Genomic DNA, 20,525 nt, shown 5'->3' on the forward strand with positions numbered 1-20,525 from the left:
ATGCACTAGCACTCAATGGTAGCGCAGGGGCCCTGAGAAATATGGGGGCAGTCTTTACATTATAGAATTCGTCGCCGGGGACCGATGGTGCAGCTCTGCGCATGCTGACATCTGCGTCACAGGACGTCAGCGCCCAGCCCTTGTTCGGCCATCTCCGTGCCAGATAAAAGTCAGCTCAGATTGACATTTATCGGCAAGCCTGCAAAAAAATCATTCGATGGTCGGGGACCATCGAAGAATTTTTCGCATGTACACCCGTATGCAAATGTTTTTTCCTAATAATGTGTCGCCCATACGTTATACTGGTTATTACCAATTATCAAAATTGTATCTGGTCATCGCTCGCCAAGTAACACACATCACCATCTGAGGGCAGCGTTAGGAGTACTGACATTCCCGGTGCCCCCTACCAGCACTGTTGCTGGAACGTTTGCGCATCCACCTTAAATTGAAAAAATAACACCTTGCGGTTTTTCCCAAATCTCCTCGATACACATTAGGGCTGTCTGGGAGGCGAAACGCGATTCATCAGCAATTGGACAACGAGCCATAGAGGAGCAGAGATTGCCAGAGGGGTAATTCATAGCATAACCTCTCTAAGCTAAGGCTTCCTCCATCGCTACAAGGCCTTTATTACATCTCCCCCATGATGGCGCAGAAAATGTTCATCAAAGGTTTTTTTTCTTTTTAACTTAAGTCAATAGATCTTGTAAAGTCGCCCGGTGTTTTTACAAGTAATTTGCCTCATGATTGAATTAACTAAAAGTCTCCCATATCGGAGTAACCCAGACATAGAAGAAAAACAAATCGTTGCACAGTGGCCAACACGGACTCCCTCGCAGTTTTACACAGCGGTATCACCTTCCTTGTGTATTGGTGTTAGTGCCTTTTCTGTGCCACGTGCACCCAGGTTTTGTCTACGAGCACAATGGGGAACCTGAAATCTTTCTATTTCCATCTTGTAATAACAACAGCAGCAAGGCTGGGTGAAGCAGAGGCTTTCTGCGGCCTTGTCGTTTCCTGTACCTTAATAAGCTACATTGCAGACCTGCCGCCTTTCTCCTCACACGGCCATTCTCTAATTTCCTGAGGTAAAGTTTCTTCAGGGGGGAAGGCGACGTACACAATCTGGTGAGAGACGGACCCTGGAATCCGACCAGCCCGAATGTAACAGGTTTTTACCTTAGTAGCGTTAATCTCCATGAGTGTAACAAAAAGAAAAGCTAAAAACACACAAAAACCCTCTTCTGATAAATCTGCGTCGTCACCGAGTCCTGAGGTCACCACGTTTTGTTAATGATCTGAAATATTTACTTGCAATATGCGATTTATGGAATTTGCTATCCGCGGCGTGTTGCAGCATGATTGTCACCGGAGCATAGCCGTGTTACAAAACAAAAGCGAATTGCAGAGACCTGTTTAACCCTTTTTTATCTTTCTTACATCGCAGGAACATACAGGCAAAGCGCCAGGGCACAACATCAGACATACGCCATTCAAGAGCTGCCGCTTGTAAATTGCCACCTCATGGAGTGACCAAGGGTAGGCGCTGACATCTTCCTCAGCGGACTGTACAACCGGACTACAGGGAACCGCACGCCGCTGGCCAGGCAGGACTCTGACCAAACTGGAAGTCTCTGGAAATATGAGTGACTTCTGGCACAAGCTGGGCTGCTGTGTTGTAGAAAAGCCACAGCCGGTGAGTAATATCACATCATATTAAATGTCTCACAGCGAAAGCTGCAACAGATCCATCAACTGAGTGGTCATTTAGAAAGTGTGTCTGTGTTCCAAGTCCAGAGCCCTATATATATACCTTATATAACATTCCGAGCCCATAACCCCATCTAACATTCCGAGCCCATAACCCCATCTAACATTCTGAGCCCATAACCCCATCTAACATTCCGAGCCCATAACCCCATCTAACATTCCGAGCCCATAACCTTATCTAACGTTCTAGGCTCATAACCTTATCTAACGTTCCGAGCCCATAACCTTATCTAACGTTCTAGGCTCATAACCTTATCTAACGTTTCGAGCCCATAACCTTATCTAACGTTCTAGGCTCATAACCTTATCTAACGTTCCGAGCCCATAACCTTATCTAACGTTCTAGGCTCATAACCTTATCTAACGTTCCGAGCCCATAACCTTATCTAACGTTCTAGGCTCATAACCTTATCTAACGTTCCGAGCCCATAACCTTATCTAACGTTCTAGGCTCATAACCTTATCTAACGTTCCGAGCCCATAACCTTATCTAACGTTCCGAGCCCCTAACCTTATCTAACGTTCTAGGCTCATAACCTTCTGTAACGTTCCGAGCCCATAACCTTCTGTAACGTTCCAAGCCCATAACCTTATCTAACATTCCGAGCCCATAACCTTATCTAACGTTCCGAGCCCATAACCTTATCTAACGTTCCGAGCCCATAACCTTATCTAACGTTCCGAGCCCATAACCTTATCTAACGTTCCGAGCCCATAACCTTATCTAACGTTCCGAGCCCATAACCTTATCTAACGTTCCGAGCCCATAACCTTATCTAACGTTCCGAGCCCATAACCTTATCTAACGTTCCGAGCCCATAACCTTATCTAACGTTCCGAGCCCATAACCTTATCTAACGTTCCGAGCCCATAACCTTATCTAACGTTCCGAGCCCATAACCTTATCTAACGTTCCGAGCCCATAACCTTATCTAACGTTCCGAGCCCATAACTTTCTGTAACGTTCCGAGCCCATAACCCCATCTAACATTCCAAGCTCATAACCCCACCTAACGTTCCGAGCCCATAACCTTATCTAACGTTCCGAGCCCATAACCTTATCTAACGTTCCGAGCCTATAACCTTATCTAACGTTCTAGGCTCATAACCTTATCTAACGTTCCGAGCCCATAACCTTATCTAACGTTCTAGGCTCATAACCTTATCTAACGTTCCGAGCCCATAACCTTATCTAACGTTCTAGGCTCATAACCTTATCTAACGTTCCGAGCCCATAACCTTATCTAACGTTCTAGGCTCATAACCTTATCTAACGTTCCGAGCCCATAACCTTATCTAACGTTCCGAGCCCCTAACCTTATCTAACGTTCTAGGCTCATAACCTTCTGTAACGTTCCGAGCCCATAACCTTCTGTAACGTTCCAAGCCCATAACCTTATCTAACGTTCCGAGCCCATAACCTTATCTAACGTTCCGAGCCCATAACCTTATCTAACGTTCCGAGCCCATAACCTTATCTAACGTTCCGAGCCCATAACCTTATCTAACGTTCCGAGCCCATAACCTTATCTAACGTTCCGAGCCCATAACCTTATCTAACGTTCCGAGCCCATAACCTTATCTAACGTTCCGAGCCCATAACCTTATCTAACGTTCCGAGCCCATAACCTTATCTAACGTTCCGAGCCCATAACCTTATCTAACGTTCCGAGCCCATAACCTTATCTAACGTTCCGAGCCCATAACCTTATCTAACGTTCCAAGCTCATAACCCCACCTAACGTTCCGAGCCCATAACCTTATCTAACGTTCCGAGCCCATAACCTTATCTAACGTTCTAGGCTCATAACCTTCTGTAACGTTCCGAGCCCATAACCTTATCTAACGTTCCGAGCCCATAACCTTATCTAACGTTCCGAGCCCATAACCCCATCTAACGGTCCGTGTGGGAGGTAACAGAGAGTATCGCAGCTGTTACGAGGCCTGTATCTTCCATGACATGTATGCATAGAAACTTGGCGCCAGTGTTGCTACTACTGCGGCCAGTCTGCGTGACCATAGACTCCCTCAGGAAGTGAGTCATTATTACATTGGTGCTATACAGAGTTGCCGAGGACTTTATGATGGCACCAGAGGACGGCAATTTCACATGCGAAGTTTAGCAATCCAGAAATTGGCATCTGCGTAGGTATGCCTGGTTATGTATTATCATGTCCTCCATATTGTCCAGTGCTGCAAGACCCTGTCGCTCCTACCCTAATAGCACTAATACCCTGGCTAGTATTGGCGATGCAGTTGAGGTTGTCCATACCCTACAGGTGCTAACAGGCGGCATGTAGGCCTTTTATTGACCCGTCCTCTGTGTATGTTCTACTCTGTCCCTTGCACCTGTGCACCCTCAGCAACCACAGCCCATATCCGCCAGCTCAGAGGAAGCCTCTGCAATCATTGTCTTCGCAGCGAGGGGGTTTGAAGTTTACATCCAGAGAGGAAAGGGTGGGGTAATACTACAACACAAGTACTGTAACTCCTACTATCAGACCGCTGATATAATTACCTCAGGAACTTCTTACCAGCAAACCTATAACAAATCTATTGGTTGCCGTTGCCTATTTTCCCGTAAATGAACAACATGTATCCTTCCGCCTGAGGTAGTTGCACAGCAATGCCAGCTACCCAGAAGCCTCCCCTATCAGCAAAGTGACAGAGTAGGAGTTTAAGCACAAACAGCTGGTTCTCTCAGGGTCCTGCCAGGTTACAGGCCCAGCTGCGGATCTGCTTAATATCTGCTGGGCTTCAATGCAAGAAACTTGGTAGCACAGAGATGCAGCTGCAAGCCCCAGATGTTCTAACCTGATACCGCCGGCAGAAGAGAAGAGGCGACCCCACCTTCCCCCGGATAATCCAGCTGAATACAGCAGCCTGGGAGGATTTTAGGCGCTGGATCGGACTGCAGGCAACACGGCGGAATCTGTGATTGATAGCGGATTATGAAAGCACACAGCAGCAGAGGTGGAATGGGAAAGGCACTTTGTGTTTATTTATCACCCATTGCTGATGGGTGGAGCCCTCTGTTAGCGGGTGCCCCTTACTCCCAGTACTAGGCAAATCTGGCCTCCCCTGTCTGCTGCTCATAGAGCCAGCACTTGTAACCCGCTCTCGCCACTGTTCCCAATGCCAGCAGGTCTGACCTCCCTTGCATGCCACTCACTGAACTGGCATATCTAAGTTGGTGGGCATGCATCATACGCACTGGAGCAATATTATCTTCTGCGCCAAAGGATGCCTGAGTCAAAATCAGATTATGTCCAACTCCTCGTCCACGCACCATGGAGGAGGTGGGCATAGTGAGTGTAATATAAGCATCATATTAATTAATATCTGAAGTAAATCTACCATATATACTCGAGTATAAGCCTACTTTTTCAGAACATTTTTTATGCTGAAAAGGCCCCCCCCCCCTCGGCTTATACTCGAGTGAGGGTCCCCACTTGAGTCAATACGTTTTCCCAGTTTTTTGTTGTAAAATTAGGTGCCTCGGCTTATATTCGGGTCGACTTATACTCGAGTATATACGGTATATTAATTTGCAAATTATAGCATCAGACGTGGCAGACAGGACAGAAAAACTGTGTTCTGCAACCTCATGTCGGGGTGAAAAGAGGAACCATTCATGACCTGCAGAACTCACAGGCCCTCTTATCCGGCTGTATTAAATACTAACACGCTGAAATCGGCTGAAAAGACGCATCTGGGTTTCATCTTTTTGGCTTCCAGATAAAAATGTGCCTTTATTGTTTCCTGGCTGTATCAGCGCTGGCTGCTGGCCACTAGGAGATAAGAGGCAGCTCTGCGCCTCACCCTGTGCCGGGGAGAAGTATACAGGAAACCTGTCATGTTATCTCTCTGTATTCCTGTGTATCTCAGAGAACCTTTAAAACATACAAATGTGCCACATGTAATAATGTCCCCTCACATGAATGAGTAAGCCGGAATCTTAATGTAAAATACTTCACCTTCTAAATGACTACTACAGTCTCTGCTCTGGTAGTCATTGAGTGGGGGGTCCTCACAGTTAATGTAGGAAAGGCGCTTCCCGTGGGTCTGTGCCGCAAGGGAAATAATTGGCATCAGCTGTGGTCGTTGGTTAATATACATCTGGAGTACACGAGGAGAGCTTTTTTCCAATCGCACAGGTAAAAATGGTTCTATGTGTTATGAACCCCTTTATTAGATATACAATCAATTAATGATGGGGTGTGCTGCCACTGAGACAGGAATTGGACACAAATTTGAAGGAAAGAGAAGACTGTCTTGTGTGTGGCGCACTCGGAGAGAAGAGAAAATTGATTAAACGTAAAAATTAACTTTTAATGTTTCAATTCTTAAAATGGCGACATATAAAACACAACATACATGGGTAATAAAGGGGGTAAGAATAAAAATGGAAAAAACTCAAGGTTTAATCCTACTTAGTGGACCCCTTAGTCCCTTAAATCTTGTAATAGGTGGGAGTAAGGCACACTTAATACCTGTTCTAGTATATAGATTGACTCACTGTGGAGTAGGTATATTGTGCACTGAATACTCCTACAATATATATTTGTAATAGGTCCCCTTGTGACAGGATCTCATATGTTTTTATTCTTATGCGTCTCACCAAGAAATCTCCTGGTGTGTGCCCTGAGTGTTAACATTTACATTCATGTGTTTTTGCATTTATTTCTGCAACCATGTGCTGAGATGTAAATGGCTTAGTGTGTACACAAACATACAAATAAATTGATGCTAGGTATGTTTGGCGATGTGCCCCTGTATATATGACACACTAAGTAGTTCCTACATGTAAATAAGGAGGCTTCTTATGAGGTAGAGCAAGCCTGGTCCACCTGTGGGTAAAGGTGGTATATGTAGTTCATAGGCTTAGGAGCCGGGATCAGTGCATACTGTCACCCGCTACCATAAGTCAATGTCCCTATGATATCGTACTCAACGTATCGGAAGTTGAGATTGCCTGGTGTGTATTCACTCTGATATCACAACTGAAATTGCCTGAGTGATAACTCAATCGGCCGATTGCAAGCGATCTGGAGGTAAGTATATAGCAATATGACTCGGTGCGGTACTCGTATCTTGTACGGTAAGGTAAGACAGATAGCAATGTAGATCAAATACCATATATTGCTTATAGGTTGGAGAACCTTGATTTATGCGTATTGTCCCTCGCCACTCAATTGGTACGTACACCGCGCCGTATCCGGCGTGTTTTAGGCTAGAATTGCCTGGTGTGTGTCCGTTTGAAAATTCATAGGTGCGGTTGCCTTAATAGTTCAATTTGTGAAATGGCAAACCATGTATGGGTAAGTATTTATGATGGTATTTCACCCCTATGGAAGGCAGTGATGGGTTATATATATGTCTATAACCTTATTAACCAGTTGTAATCTGGGCCGCTTTGGATCTTGTCCCGAGGACAGTGATTGAATATTGCGTTACCAACTCAGATCGCTTGGTGTGTGCTGAATTGGCAATTCATCAATTTATTCATAGGTATATACAAAAAACTTCAAAATGTAGCAATTCTATCAAATTGTCGGTACATGTAACCACATCAGTGGAAATGCTGATACACAGATATAGTATGAATGCAAATATTTTTATTTATAGTGGAAATGAACTTTTCAAGCTTGTTAATACTCATGTAGGGATTAATATCCAGGAAGATTGGTGCATACGCATAGTAGCAAAGTCAGGAGGGAGAAACGCTGCAGTGAAGTCGTCACACCGCGACCTTCCCTGCCAGCGTTCCCCTCTGATCCGTGCGGACGCTACTGGGTAGTACGGAGAGTGAGTGTGCCGGCTTCCTTTATCAGCGTGTAGCTGGCTGCCGTGCAGCAAGGAGCTTGGAGCCCGTCTCCCGCTTGACACTGTCACTCTGGTCACCGCTTATTTGCGCATATCACAGATCAAAATACATTTGCTATCACAAGGGGAAGGGATAGGGGGGATTTTTACACACTAGGTGTGTGGGTCGACGCGCGTATCGCCGTGCAGCTTCATCAGGACCAACCAGGTATGTGCCCGGAAGTCCTTTAAGTACCTGCCTGCTCATGAATATTCATGAGTTCAGGTGTGGGAGTGTCTCTGTTGATAATAATCTTGGAAAATAACATTCTCATTGATTGTGCATTGCGTTGCTAATAGCACTTAGCACTAAATTATTGTATCAAGGTACTCCTTCATGTTCTGTTATTCTAAGTGACAGAGATAGTTTATGAGTACCGTTATTTGCGGTAATACGCAAATTAAATAAAGAGAAAAAGAAGAGATTACTGTATTAGTTGTCATTCACTAGCTGACTTGATTAGCAGGAGATATAGGGATGACCGATTATTATATAGTACAACTTGGGCAATGGGATTCGAGTATGCGTTTGTGTAATCGTACTCATGCTTCATTTTCAGGTCCCTTGCAATGGTTCAGAGGTGCCATACAAATTTCTTTCATGTATAGGTATACAGTAGTGCTATGTGAGAAATAATAAAAAGGGGGGTCCGGGATTTTCCCGTGAAATGTGATGCTAAGGAAGATTATTGTGATGATATTCTGCCAGTGCAGTGGATTATTATAGTGTAGTGTGTTGTGACAGAGCTGAAGATCAGTTTTGTCATATGCTGTGGTACGCGTGATATACACGAAGGGATAGTGGTGGAGTGTCTGGTGAGCTATATGTGAATAATAATACATATAAAATATGCATAAATTTATTTAATAAATAATTGGATAAATATAAAATAATAAGGATTTTGGTAAATTTGATTAGAAGGTGAGTGTAGATAAGAATGTGAGTTATGAATATAAAATTGAAAAAATATGGAGTAATAATATGAATTATAAAATGGGGAGAAAACAAGGTGAGAAAAGGCAAATAAAACAGCAAAGATAATCACTCGTGACAAACTGGGGTTAGGGGGAGAATATTTGATATGGGGTTTTAAAATGACAATGGTGTTCTGTTAACATGAAATAGTGACAATAATCTTATATTTGTCTAGTGAGTTTACCAAGAGGTGTGATGATTAATCTGTAGGGAATTGATGCCCGTATCGAATATGGGTCCTCTGTGTTCTTGAAGCGGTATTCCCGTTTTTTGTGGTGGGACAAGGAGGAAAATATATTGGGATGCTGGAGGTTAATGCTCGTATCACGGTCCTCTGAATTGATGAAGCAGTAATCCCGTGAAGGCAGATATCAGAGATATGTTGTGGGATATGGAGGGCAGAATTTTGAGACGAGGTTGGATGGTTATTTTATATGGCTTATATAACCTTTATATATCTCACAGATACACTGAGTAGTTGTTCTCTTCGTTCAAACCGTTTGGAGACATGGTATTCATGAGAAATATCAATCGCGTCTCCTGTTTGAGGAGTTCTCTGTCCCAATCTCCCCTCCTTATCCCCATTTCCACTTTGGTCATACCATACACTTTCAGGCCTTTTACATTGCCTTGGTGGTATCTGGTGAAATGTTTCGCTACTGGTCCCGGCTCCTAAGCCTATGAACTACATATACCACCTTTACCCACAGGTGGACCAGGCTTGCTCTACCTCATAAGAAGCCTCCTTATTTACATGTAGGAACTACTTAGTGTGTCATATATACAGGGGCACATCGCCAAACATACCTAGCATCAATTTATTTGTATGTTTGTGTACACACTAAGCCATTTACATCTCAGCACATGGTTGCAGAAATAAATGCAAAAACACATGAATGTAAATGTTAACACTCAGGGCACACACCAGGAGATTTCTTGGTGAGACGCATAAGAATAAAAACATATGAGATCCTGTCACAAGGGGACCTATTACAAATATATATTGTAGGAGTATTCAGTGCACAATATACCTACTCCACAGTGAGTCAATCTATATACTAGAACAGGTATTAAGTGTGCCTTACTCCCACCTATTACAAGATTTAAGGGACTAAGGGGTCCACTAAGTAGGATTAAACCTTGAGTTTTTTCCATTTTTATTCTTACCCCCTTTATTACCCATGTATGTTGTGTTTTATATGTCGCCATTTTAAGAATTGAAACATTAAAAGTTAATTTTTACGTTTAATCAATTTTCTCTTCTCTCCGAGTGCGCCACACACAAGACAGTCTTCTCTTTCCTTCAAATTTACATCTGGAGTACCATTAGGAACTATAGAAAACATGCACTGTTACCGATCCCCGAGGACTGGATTGGAGAAAACGTATAAAACGCTCAGTTGTTTACACCGATTAAAGGCAGCCATTTTGTTTGCACAAACTACTCACCTGGAAACAAAAATGTCCGCTTCAAGTGTGTAGGCGAACCTCCTTAAGTCATTGTAACAACCAACAGTTGCTTCTCATAGCGTTTTTCCCCCCATTAAAAATCTGTGGTATAATATCACTATAAATATATATATATATATATTATTTAATTAGAGATATATATTTTGACTGTGTGTTTCTTGCAGAAAAAAAAGAGGAGGAGAATCGATCGCACCATGATAGGAGAGCCCATGAACTTTGTGCACCTGACACACATTGGGTCCGGAGACATGGGTGCCACTGATGGCTTTCCAAAGGTATGTCACTTCTTTGGGTTTTCTGTCACCTGCACGCAGTAAAGTCAGACATTTTTTTGGTATCTCGGACATCTGCCTTGTAGGTAGAGTGATAGCTATGGTTTGATGGAGGATGTAAGACGACACAGCTGACTCCTGCCTGCTGTTATGTTTTAATGCGAAGGATTAAGGCCAAAACGTATATTTGTAGTAGAGGGCGCTACATGGAAATTGGTCGTACTATTCCTCTTCCATGGCAGCCATGTTATTTCCATGAGGTGTCTATAGGATTTGCAGCAGTGGCTCACAGGGAGATGCGGGTTTTAGCAGTGTCCTTTGAGGGTGAACCTGTCACCTTCACATTGTGGAGGCAGCCATTTTGGTGTGGCCTTAAGCAATAAACTCTGAAAAGCCAAATGTGACACTGAACAGAGACACTCCTACAATTGGCAAAATAAGAGGCTGTCTTTTGTCTTGCAGGGTGGTGCCATGCAGGAACAAATGAGATCCAAATGTGGTCATGACCGACAACGGAATACCTCCAGGATTTTGTAGCTGTTCGCACTGTAAGAAATAGTGCCATGATTTTGACCCTTGACATTTTTTTTATATATATATATCTTTATGCGTTCTTTAAATATTTAAGATTTATGCCTATAAATTGGATTCCTGATTGAGAGAGGCAGAATGCAGCGTTGAATTGGGGGAACCCTGTGTTTTAGCTTAGATGACCCAAAAGTCAGTTTTGTCTCCTGTACCTAAATCTGCGATGCCACCTACTGTAAATGTTTGCCAACTTGACCCCTAGCCGGAGCTACTGGAGTTGCTATGGGAACGGCGATTAGCGTTCATGCGCTCTTTATGGGCCAGTTAGCAGATACAGCGCACTATTATGGGTGAACAGTGTGAATGAGCTGCTCTGGGCGGTGTCAGACAGGTGTCAGACATGTGCGGTGCGGTGCGAACAGGTGCGGTGTCAGACAGGTGCGAACATCGTTCCCGATAGAAAAGGAGGGAATTACAATTACCGACGTTAAAGACTCGTGTGGAAAAAAAGGACTATAACGTTATATTTTGCACGATGGTGCAGTTCAATTGTGGCCTTTTTTTCATGATGGCACTGACCCGTTTTTGGATAAATTCAATTGGCCACGGTAATTTACCACAGCTAATTGAATTCAGTTGGTTAAACCATAAACCATGCATCTTCCTCCCCCTTTCCCATTTGTACAGTACAGTATAAACTAAATTAAAATAATTCATTAACACTGCAAAATTAATAATTTCCATGTGAAATAACAAAAACAACACAGGGATAATGAACACCAGGAACCCCCATGCATAGTCCATGGCACGAGGGTGATTAAAACATAAGGTACTTGTTTCCTAGCACGGCCACAACGATCATGATCGTAGGCATCGTGAGGAAAAATAGAATAGTGTGGCAAGCGCAGCGAGCCACCGAGCCCGAAGCGTGGCGAGCGGACGCGGATACCTGTGAAGCCCGCGAAGGGACGCGTTTACCTGTGAAGGTATCCAAGTCCCCTCGCGGGGCTCGCTGCGCTCGCCACGCTTCGGGCTCGCCACACTATTCTATTCTCCACGCCGACGTGGATAGTGGGGGTATGAAAAGGTCGGAGGACGCGTACCGCCGCCCCTCGCGGGCTCGCTGCGCTCGCCACGCTTCGGGTTCGCGTTGATCGTGGGGTAGCGTAAAGTACTTTTGGGGGGACATTTCACTGTTCTGGGGTGTTTTTGGGGCTTTCTGGCCCATTTACCATTGTTCCCTATGATGATTTGGTGAAATTGAGGTATTTAACATTGTTCCCTATGAGAAATCGGGGGCATCGCGGGTACATTGAGCCATTTAACATTGTTTCCTATGGGGAAATCGTGGGCATCGCGTCTGGACCATTTAAGGCTTTTTTAGCCGCATACGACGCGACCAACGTGATTTTGACTATTTTCAATGCATTTCAATGGGAAAATCGGGGGCATCGCGTCGGTCGCGTCGTATACCACTAAAAATGACACACGATGCCCGCGATTGTGGCCGTGCTAGGAAACAAGTACCAAACATAATTATCCAAACAGGAACGGTTTCTAAATATGCATCTACTGCACAGGTTCTCAAACTCGGTCCTGTAAGTGAAATAATTAGCTCCACCTGTGGATCTTTTAAAATGTGTCAGCAAGTAACGAGTACACTTGGGCACCAGCCGGGTGCTGGACGGGATCCCGACAGGCATTTACCCGACGTCGGGATCCCGACTGTCAAAACAACGACAGCCAGGTTCCCGACGGCCGTCGGCTATTTTCCCTCATGAGGTTCCACGACCCCCATAGAAGGAGAATAGAATAGGTGGCTCGCGTAGCGAGCCCGCAAGGGGCTTTGTTGCGCTCGCCATGCTGTCTGGGTCCGGCCATTGGGGATCCTGACGTCGGCCTAATGACTGTAGGGATCCCGACTGTCGGACCCCTGTACCACACCCCACCAGCCGGATGACCTGGAAACTGTGAACTCTGTGGGGTCCTGAGGACCGAGATTGAGAACCCCGGATCTACTGTATACAACTTGAATGTGTTCTTAGACCCCAATTATCCAACCACAAAGTGTTCTTAGACCTTCAACTATCCAATCAAAACATGTTCTTATACCAGCAATTATTCCACCGGGACAGGTTCTTAAACCCCAGTTATCGAGCATGGAGTATTTTTTTTATATATTCTAATATACAATCAGGAGGTGTTGGTCCAGGAATTATCCAACCAGAAAGTGTAATTAGACTCTAAAATATTCACACTTACAAATGTTCTAAGTTTCTAACTAGAAGGTTTTCATATACCCCACTATCCAACAGGCCATGGACCTTCATGAGCCAACCAGGAGTTGTGTATTATTATTTCTCTAATTATCCCATAAAAAAAAGTTCTTAGACCCTGGATTGTCTAAGGTGTTCTCGAACTCCTAATTATATTTCTGATTATGCCACAAGGAAATGTTATTAGACCTCTGCTGATGAGGTGTTCTTAGACCTCCACCCATCTATCCAGTATATATTATACACCTTTGTTGATCTATCCAGGAGTTAGCCCTCTGCTAGGTATTGTCCTGATTAAAACCTTGGTCTTACCACCAGGAAGTGTTCTTAAACCTCAGTGTATCCCACCAGGAAGTGTTCTTAAACCTCTGTGTATCCAACCAGGAAGTGTTCGTAAACCTCTGTGTATCCAACCAGGAAGTGTTCTTAAACCTCTGTGTATCCAACCAGGAAGTGTTCTTAGACATCCATGTAGCCAACCAGACAATTATCTAACTCCTGTTTGGCACAGTCACAAATGTGTCCAAAAATAACTTGATATGGGCCTAAAAAAGCCTTCTATGCACGATAGTCCTAAATTGTCCCACAGAAGTAATAAACCCAACCTACATGAAACTTACGGGACTGTCTGTGTTTTTTCCAGCAGGTAATGAACGCATGAAAGGAGCGGTGATAACGAGCAGGAACAAATCAGCAGTGCAATCACTGGATAAGTTATTCAATCTTCCACACCATATGATTTCTTTTGTATTTTTTTTTTTTCTGGAAATATTTTTCTTTCTTTTTTTAGGGGGGGGGGGGGGAGGGGGTTGAAAAACAAAATATCTGAAGAATGTGCAATATTTTATCGTACATTTTTGAACATGTGATTCCTGCTCGTACGTGTAAGCCAAGGACTATGTATACGCATATTTGTTTTAGTTTCGGCTGAAATGAGTGAAGCGATGCCAGCTATTGAAAACGAAAGCACTTCACAGGCTGGTATACGGCGGACAGACCCGCGTTATCTGTGCTGCAACATTCCTTCATGTTACTGATCCACCGGGAAACAAATCTGTACAGGTCCTACGTGTGGCCATGCGTAACGCCATCTCCCGGGGTTATACAGCGCTGACTTCAAGTTAGGAACGAATGCTGCGTTTTCATTTCAATACCATCATCTTGTTTAAATAATTTAAAAAGTAAATTAAAAACTGCTGAAAATATATATATATATCAATGCACACACCTCACATTTTCTGAATGCCTTTCTATTTGTAGAGCCTAAATTGCAGAAGTACACCCTCATCTGTCACAGAGTGTAGGTGATATTTATCAAAGCTGGCAGAGGTATTCCATACCAGCCAATAAGCTCCTCTGTGATTTTTTTTAAAAACACAACCGTACTGCAGAACCTGGTTCTGATTGGCTGGTACTTTATCAGCTTTGGTAAATATCTTCCTTAGTTCAAAGCACACTGCTATTAAATACGGATCCCAGATACCTATATTGGGGGAAGCAGGATATGGTGGATTGATTATTATAAACAGAAATTCCTAAATTATACAAATTCAAAGCACTTACAGTTATGTAAATATAATCATTACAAGACAGAGGCCCAAACTACTACCTCTACATCAGGACTGTGGAAGCCTTGTTCCTTATTGGGGAGGGTGGTTCACATTTTGCCTTAACGCATAGTAATTGTACGTGGTGTATTCTAAAGAACAATGTCCCATTTACTGCATTTTTATTTGTACGGCTTTTTTGAAAGGCAGTCCCTTGTTATGTCATAATGTCTTAGTCTTCTTGATTACACAATATGTAACGTGTTCCGTAAGAACGATGGGTAATGTCGCGGAACGCTCCAATGAAGGCGGCCAGGTGGATTGAAGACTTTGGGTCTCTAGCACATTAACCACAAATTCATTTCCAGTCTCGGTAGAGGCACATTTGGTCACAAATTGGAGAATAGCCACCGCGCAAGGGCTTGGCCAACCATTAGAGAGGACATGCGAAGAAAGGGGCCCATTTATACAGGAGGAGACAGGGATGCGTCAGGAGGACCAACCCACTTTGTATGGCAGGAGGGCTAATCTTGGTGGAGGTTCCACAGAAACAAACCAAGAACCCAGATTAATTTATGATCTGGTTCCACCAAGAAACTTATTCCTAGAGGAGTGAGTGGGGCCCCCTGGGAATTTTACCTGTGGGCCTGTGTGACCCTTCCATCCAGGGAAGCACAGGGGCTCTGTAAAATCCCTGCCATTGTAGTCATGCACAGCAAGAGGGTGGAGTCGTGGCTCTCCGGGTGTGGCCTCACACCAAGTTCCCGTGTCTATATACCCGTGGCCGAGCAGTGCGACAGGAGGTGGAGCTGCTCAGACAGCCCCTGTCTCTATGCGCTGGTCTTTGTGTGGTCAAATTGGCCCATCAGTCATTTGCCAGATGGGCCACCACTTCTAGGCTTCTTGTAATACACACCAGACATTACTAGTATACCCAGAGCCGTTATTTCCGCCTGCTGTCCTGAAGGAGTGATCCCTACCAGGAACACGTAACAAGTTAAGGGGTAGATTTACAAACACTTGAAAAAGTTTGTTGTTGCCCATAGCTACCAAAACAGAGGCTGATGCCCATTGCTACCAATCAGATTCCAGCTGTCATTTCTAAAACTGCTTGGGCAACACCCCTACCTTTGCAAGTGTTTTAGTCACCCCCTATAAATGAATTGTTCTGTATTTTGTCTTCGGTCCCCCATCTGCTTAGCTTTGGGTTTGCTTGTTTGGGGCCTGTGCGTTGTAACATTCAGTTCCTGCCATTCACAATGTTTTATTTCAGTATTTGTAAAATGAAGCTAGAAAATTGCTGTAACTATCAAAAAAAAATAGTCAATATATATGTTTAAAAAAAAAATAAAAAAGGGTAAAAAAAATAAAAATGAAACACTCCATGAAATATTCGGGGAGAATTCCATCATTTGCCAGCGTTCTGAGCGATGGCGGACTTGGCGTGTAGCGTTTATAGATGTAGAGACCCTAGCGCGTATACTGTACCCGTCTGCTGTCGGTGCCCAGCGGGACTGGGCGTGCGACTGTGTGTAGAGTAGCCGGACTATTCTAAGATTGTCATGAGATTAGCTTTGATGCCGCTTATATCCGCTGATGAACCCTGGCTCGCTCTATTAATCCAGTGTATAAAGCCATTCCAATATTGATTCATTGTTCTAGTGAAGAGATATTTCTCCTTATTGTCTGCCAACTGCAATTACAATCCCTGTTACAATGAAAAGAAAAGAGATGTTTCATATGGTTAAGAAAATAGTAAATTACTTTGAATTATGGCTGCGTGATGTCTTATTTCACTGGGTCGCCTTGTGCAGTCCGTGTCTGCTGTGCGCCTGGGTCCGCGTCTGCTGTGCGCCTGGGTCCGCGTCTGCTGTGCGCCTGGGTCCGCGTCTGCTGTGCGCCTGGGTCCGCGTCTGCTGTGCTCCTGGGTCCGTGTCTGCTGTGTGTCTTTGTCAGTGTCTGCTGTGCTCCTGGGTCCGTGTCTGCTGTGCTCCTGGGTCCGCGTCTGCTGTGCGCCTGGGTCCGCGTCTGCTGTGCGCCTGGGTCCGCGTCTGCTGTGCGCCTGGGTCCGCGTCTGCTGTGCTCCTGGGTCCGCGTCTGCTGTGCTCCTGGGTCCGCGTCTGCTGTGCGCCTGGGTCCGCGTCTGCTGTGCTCCTGGGTCCGCGTCTGCTGTGCGCCTGGGTCCGCGTCTGCTGTGCGCCTGGGTCCGCGTCTGCTGTGCGCCTGGGTCCGCGTCTGCTGTGCGCCTGGGTCCGCGTCTGCTGTGCGCCTGGGTCCGCGTCTGCTGTGCGCCTGGGTCCGCGTCTGCTGTGCGTCTTTGTCAGTGTCTGCTGTGCGCCTGGGTCCGCGTCTGCTGTGCGCCTGGGTCCGCGTCTGCTGTGCGCCTGGGTCCGCGTCTGCTGTGCGCCTGGGTCCGCGTCTGCTGTGCGCCTGGGTCCGCGTCTGCTGTGCGCCTGGGTCCGCGTCTGCTGTGCGTCTTTGTCAGTGTCTGCTGTGCTCCTGGGTTCGCGTCTGCTGTGCGCCCGGGTCCGCGTCTGCTGTGCGCCTGGGTCCGGCCAGGCTGGGATACGGTCATTGGGTCTACAACAACTAGGTCGACAGGCAACAAGGTCGACACAAGCATTAAGTCAACATGGGCAAGGTCGACAATCAAAAGGTCGACATGGGGTTTTTCAGGGGGTTTTTTTGAGCCGACATGTGCATTAGGTGTGGTGGGAGAATAAAATAGTGCGCCCGAAGCATGGGGAGCGAAGCAAGCGATTCCAGGGGATGTGGTGCACTTCAAACTGTGTCCATGTCGACTAGGGTCAACATTCGGGTAAAAAAACGGCGAAAAACTCCATGTCAACCTTTTGACTGTCGACCTTGCCCATGTCGACATAATGCTTGTGTCGACCTAGACCCATGTCGACATTGCTCAGAGATTGGAGGTAGGAGCTGATAGGGACTATGCCGTCATTTTGATGGGGTTTTAACTAGTTGTCCAATAAATGATTTGCAAGCCGCGCAAACGTTTTTAGGGTTAAAACCATGAACTTTGGCCGGTATTCCACAATGGCCGCCATAGAACGTGAACTGCAAACGCATTGGGCCCAACTCATATGTGGTTGGAGGAGCTGGCACTGCTGATGAAACTAATCTGGTATCGCAGTAGGGGGCGTTACAGCAGCAAAAACAAGGACATCAGGAAATCCCGTCCTTGGGCAGAGATCTTAGGTTGGTCCCTAACCCACAACTGCGGCAACACTCCTCCATTATGAAAAACCAAGGTTGTCGCCGCCCCCAAACAGCAGCAGCCTGTCAGTCACCGAGCATTGGTATATTTTGTCCATACCTACAGTTATACATATATATATGTATATGTATATCTCAATACATTTTTTATGGAATTATAGCATTGGTGGAGCTACATTTTCAAGCACACACTGGTAGCTGATTAGAAGGGCATGCTGGGTCTTATGGTTCAGCAAGCAACTTCATCCATGTGTCACAATATGTAACACATAGTACAGGGATGGGGAACCTTTGGCCCTCCAGATGTTGTTAAACTACACATCCCAGAATGCCCTGCAACAGTTTTAGCATGGCCAAATAGCAAAACTGTACCAGGGAATGCTGGGATGTTTAGTTCAACAACAGCTGGAGGGCTGAAGGTTCCCCATCCCTGACATAGTATATGGTAAGAGTTTACCTGGTGGCTCTACAATCATGAGCCTCTGTCTCCCCAAGGGCCGCTGGCACAGAAGCCATTGTCAGGCAGGTGGGGTGAGTCTCCCCTACGGAGGACGGATGTATCACGCGACCCTCACGTTTCTGCTAGTTGGATGAAATGGGGATGTTTGTTAGCATTTAAAAGTCCCTGACCCACAGCTACTTCGGGTGACACCGTGCGCTCCACGAACCTGTCCGACCAGCTGCCTGTTGCTCTCCCACGCAAATTATATCTACGGAGCTCATTACAAACAGATGTGTGACCAAGCCTAGATATTCATTGTTCATTAGGGGAGGAAGTGCACAGAAATAACACCCACAGATAAGTGCCCCAGCACTGTCATGCTTACATACCTGTGAATAACCCCCATCCACAGCCCCGTCAAATGATGGACCATTCAGAACACTTTTTCCCTGTGTTAATAGAAACCTGTTGTTAAAACAAAAATCAAGTGGTGACGGCTGAGATCTGTTACTGGCTTGGCAAAATAGATCTTATTATCTGTACGGTGCCACAAGGGGTCTGCAGCGCCTTAGATAGTACATAATCAGAAAACAGTACAAACAGAATGGTAAAATTAATCAAAATAGTAACAGTAACAAGTATTGTAGGATATAGGACAGTGGTTCCCAACCTGGGGTACTCTGCAGACCAGTTGGGGGTACTTGAAAATAATATTGGTAATGGCGGAAGATGAAAAAGTATTTTAATGGCAGAAGAAGACCCATTTCCATGGAGACAAACCATGTTGTGTCACTTATGGTTCTGTCTTCAGCGTCTGATTGTGCTTTTGCCTGATCAGCAATCCAATGGGAGCTACCCATGCTGCCCTCAGACATCAGCGATCATCTGCCCTGCACTGACACAGGTGGAAGAAGCAGGCGCATAATTCCTACAGGTGTAAGTGGGAACCCTGGAGACAATACACAACCAGCGGCCAGACACGGAAGGGCGCGATTCCTAACCGCTACTCCTTAATATAAGGAAATGCGTAAGGATACGCATACCGCTCACTTCCACTCCACTCAGAAGTACTGTCTATATTTAAAATTGAGGGGAGGGGTACTCATCAATGAAAAGCCTACTCAAGGGGTACGGGAGAGAAAAAAGGTTGGGAACCAATGATATAGGATACAAGTAATATAAACAATGTAGCATATGCAGTCGAGGCTACCTTTGGTGATGCGGAGGAGATGAAAGTTTAGGTCAGGGAGGAAAAGCACAGGAGGGAAGTGGACCTGCAATTTATATGGGAGACACTGCAAGCGAGGAGTATAGAGCAGGGGGATAGGGAGAGCGCTGGAAGGCTTTCAGAGCCCGTTTGAAGCTTCGGAGAGTCTGATAGGGAGAAGCCTAGAGTTCCAGTGGAAGGGAACAGCATCTGCAAAGTTTTGGAGGCAAGACTGGGAGGATGCACGCAGAGGACAGATATCAGTCATTGGCAGGGCGGAGTGTGGAGGGAGATACATTTGGAGGTGTAGGACACATCAAAACACAACTGAAATAGTCCTCAGGCCTATGGTATTCTAAGCATCCACGCGTAGCATCTGCGTTCCGCGCTGTTTCAGGCTGTAGACTTCAACGGTTTCAAATCAAAGGGAAATATTTTTGAATGCATAGTTTCCCAATCTCTGCCAGTACAGTCCAGGTATTACGGATATCTATGCTTATGTCCGAATGGTTAAATCAAACTCACTGAGGTTCTAAATAAAGGTCATATGTGCTCCAGTACGGATATCCTTAACACCTGGACTGTAATGGCAGTTTGGGAAACGGTTTTATGGGGCAGCTTTAATCCCATTATCACCCAGCTGAGACTCCATTGTGTGACTGGACCAACACATGTAGGTTTCCGGAACAATTTTTGGGCCAAACCTTTACAGATCCCTGGTTCTTGTACCCGTCAGCCAGTGGTCCAGATGACCAACTATAGTGAATCCGGTTGGAATGGATCTGCTTACGCCATTACCTTTTTCAGGATTTTCGTTTGAAAGCATTCACCAGCAGATACCGCGCAGTGATTGCCAATTGTGCACCACACCTGGGAACTGGTATCCGTCACTACCACCAGTGGCCTCGGGATAGAACATGCCTGTGACCTGGTTC

The 20,525-nt window shown here is 45.3% G+C and overlaps 1 protein-coding gene across 3 annotated transcripts in view; it reads left to right on the forward strand.

The window, feature by feature from the left end:
* Window positions 1-16,480, forward strand: part of CDC42SE1 (CDC42 small effector 1) — a 32,706-nt gene extending 16,226 nt beyond the window's left edge. For 2 of the 3 annotated variants that reach the window (XM_083167814.1, XM_083167813.1), the window contains exons 2-5: window positions 1,451-1,699; window positions 10,249-10,359; window positions 10,819-10,904; window positions 13,804-16,480. In XM_083167814.1, the coding sequence (XP_083023940.1) occupies window positions 1,646-1,699; window positions 10,249-10,359; window positions 10,819-10,893 (240 nt within the window). In that variant the 5' untranslated portion in view covers window positions 1,451-1,645 and the 3' untranslated portion in view covers window positions 10,894-10,904; window positions 13,804-16,480. The remainder of the gene's footprint in view (window positions 1-1,450; window positions 1,700-10,248; window positions 10,360-10,818; window positions 10,905-13,803) is intronic. The other variant, XM_083167815.1, reaches the window with a different exon arrangement.
* The last annotated feature ends 4,045 nt before the right edge of the window (window positions 16,481-20,525 follow it).

Source organism: Crinia signifera, chromosome 12 (assembly GCF_055691185.1).
Source record: "Crinia signifera chromosome 12, ASM5569118v1, whole genome shotgun sequence".
NCBI lineage: Eukaryota > Metazoa > Chordata > Amphibia > Anura > Myobatrachidae > Crinia > Crinia signifera.